Source organism: Alligator sinensis, unplaced genomic scaffold (assembly GCF_000455745.1).
Source record: "Alligator sinensis unplaced genomic scaffold, ASM45574v1 scaffold1329_1, whole genome shotgun sequence".
Classification (NCBI taxonomy): domain Eukaryota; kingdom Metazoa; phylum Chordata; order Crocodylia; family Alligatoridae; genus Alligator; species Alligator sinensis.
In genome coordinates, this window is record NW_005842460.1 from 1174724 (window position 1) to 1175710 (window position 987).

Here is a 987-nt window from a genome sequence, read left to right on the forward strand (position 1 = left end):
CTGTTACACAGGCAGGTGGGGGGTGTCACCTGGGTGTCACCAGTGTGATGGCCTCCTGCTCCCCCCAGACTGAGTGCCAGCACTCCCATGCCAAGGCCAAGAAGCACAACAAGAAGGGCAAGAAGCACCACCGCAAGCGCCCACCAGCTGTGAGTGGGGGGCACCAGCTGGGAGGGCTCCGTGGGGGCGGTTCTGGGGTGCAGAGCCCTTGTCTTGGACCCCCCAGGAATGGCGGGGGGGTGCCTGGCCAGTGACCCCTTTCCCTTCACCTGGCTGTGGCGGGGAGGTGTAAGTAGGCCCTAGGGAGGTGCTAATGGGGGGGTCCCCAGAGCCCCCCAAGCTGAGGCCTGGCTGCCCCCTGCAGGGCGGGGCGGTGGGGGAGCGGGGGCTGGGACCATCGCCCCCCCTGCGGCCGCAGGGCTCGGACTCGGAGCCGGACGAGCAGCATCACCGCGCGCCCAAGCGCAAGAGGAGGAACCACTCGGACTCGGGCTCTGACGCCTCCTCCTCGCCCGCCTCAGGTCCGTGGGGGCCTGGGTCCTTGTAATGGGGCGGGGGCTGTCTGGTGCCCCAGGGGCTGGGGATTTGGGGGAGCTGCCTATGCCCGCATAGCCAGGGGCCTGTGCCCCATCGTCCCTGCCTGTGTGCATGGCCTGGCCGAGTGCTGTCTCCTTCACCCCGCAGTGCTGGCATGAAGAGGGCAGGGTGTTGGGGGGCTGCTCAGGGTCAGGCCAACGCTGACCCCTTGCCCTAACCCCAGATCACAGCTCCCGGAAGTCCAAGAAACAGAAAAAGAAAAGCAAGAAGAAGAGACACAAATCGGTGGGTGACGCCGGCAGGGGGTGGGGGGGGTACAGGGTGAGGGTCCCCAGCCTCCCCCTGGGCGTTGGCGGTGTGTGCCACATGTGCCCCATGGCGACATGTGCGTTACAGGACAGCCCTGAGAGTGGGGCCGAGCGGGAGCGGGATAAGGGCCGGCGGGAGCCC

The 987-nt window shown here is 67.8% G+C and overlaps 1 protein-coding gene across 1 annotated transcript in view; it reads left to right on the forward strand.

The window, feature by feature from the left end:
* Positions 1-987, forward strand: part of PRPF40B (pre-mRNA processing factor 40 homolog B) — an 11344-nt gene that overhangs the window by 9528 nt on the left and 829 nt on the right. The window contains exons 22-25 of the mRNA XM_025212401.1: positions 69-149; positions 365-521; positions 761-822; positions 934-983. Coding sequence (XP_025068186.1) covers positions 69-149; positions 365-521; positions 761-822; positions 934-983 — 350 coding nt within the window. The remainder of the gene's footprint in view (positions 1-68; positions 150-364; positions 522-760; positions 823-933; positions 984-987) is intronic.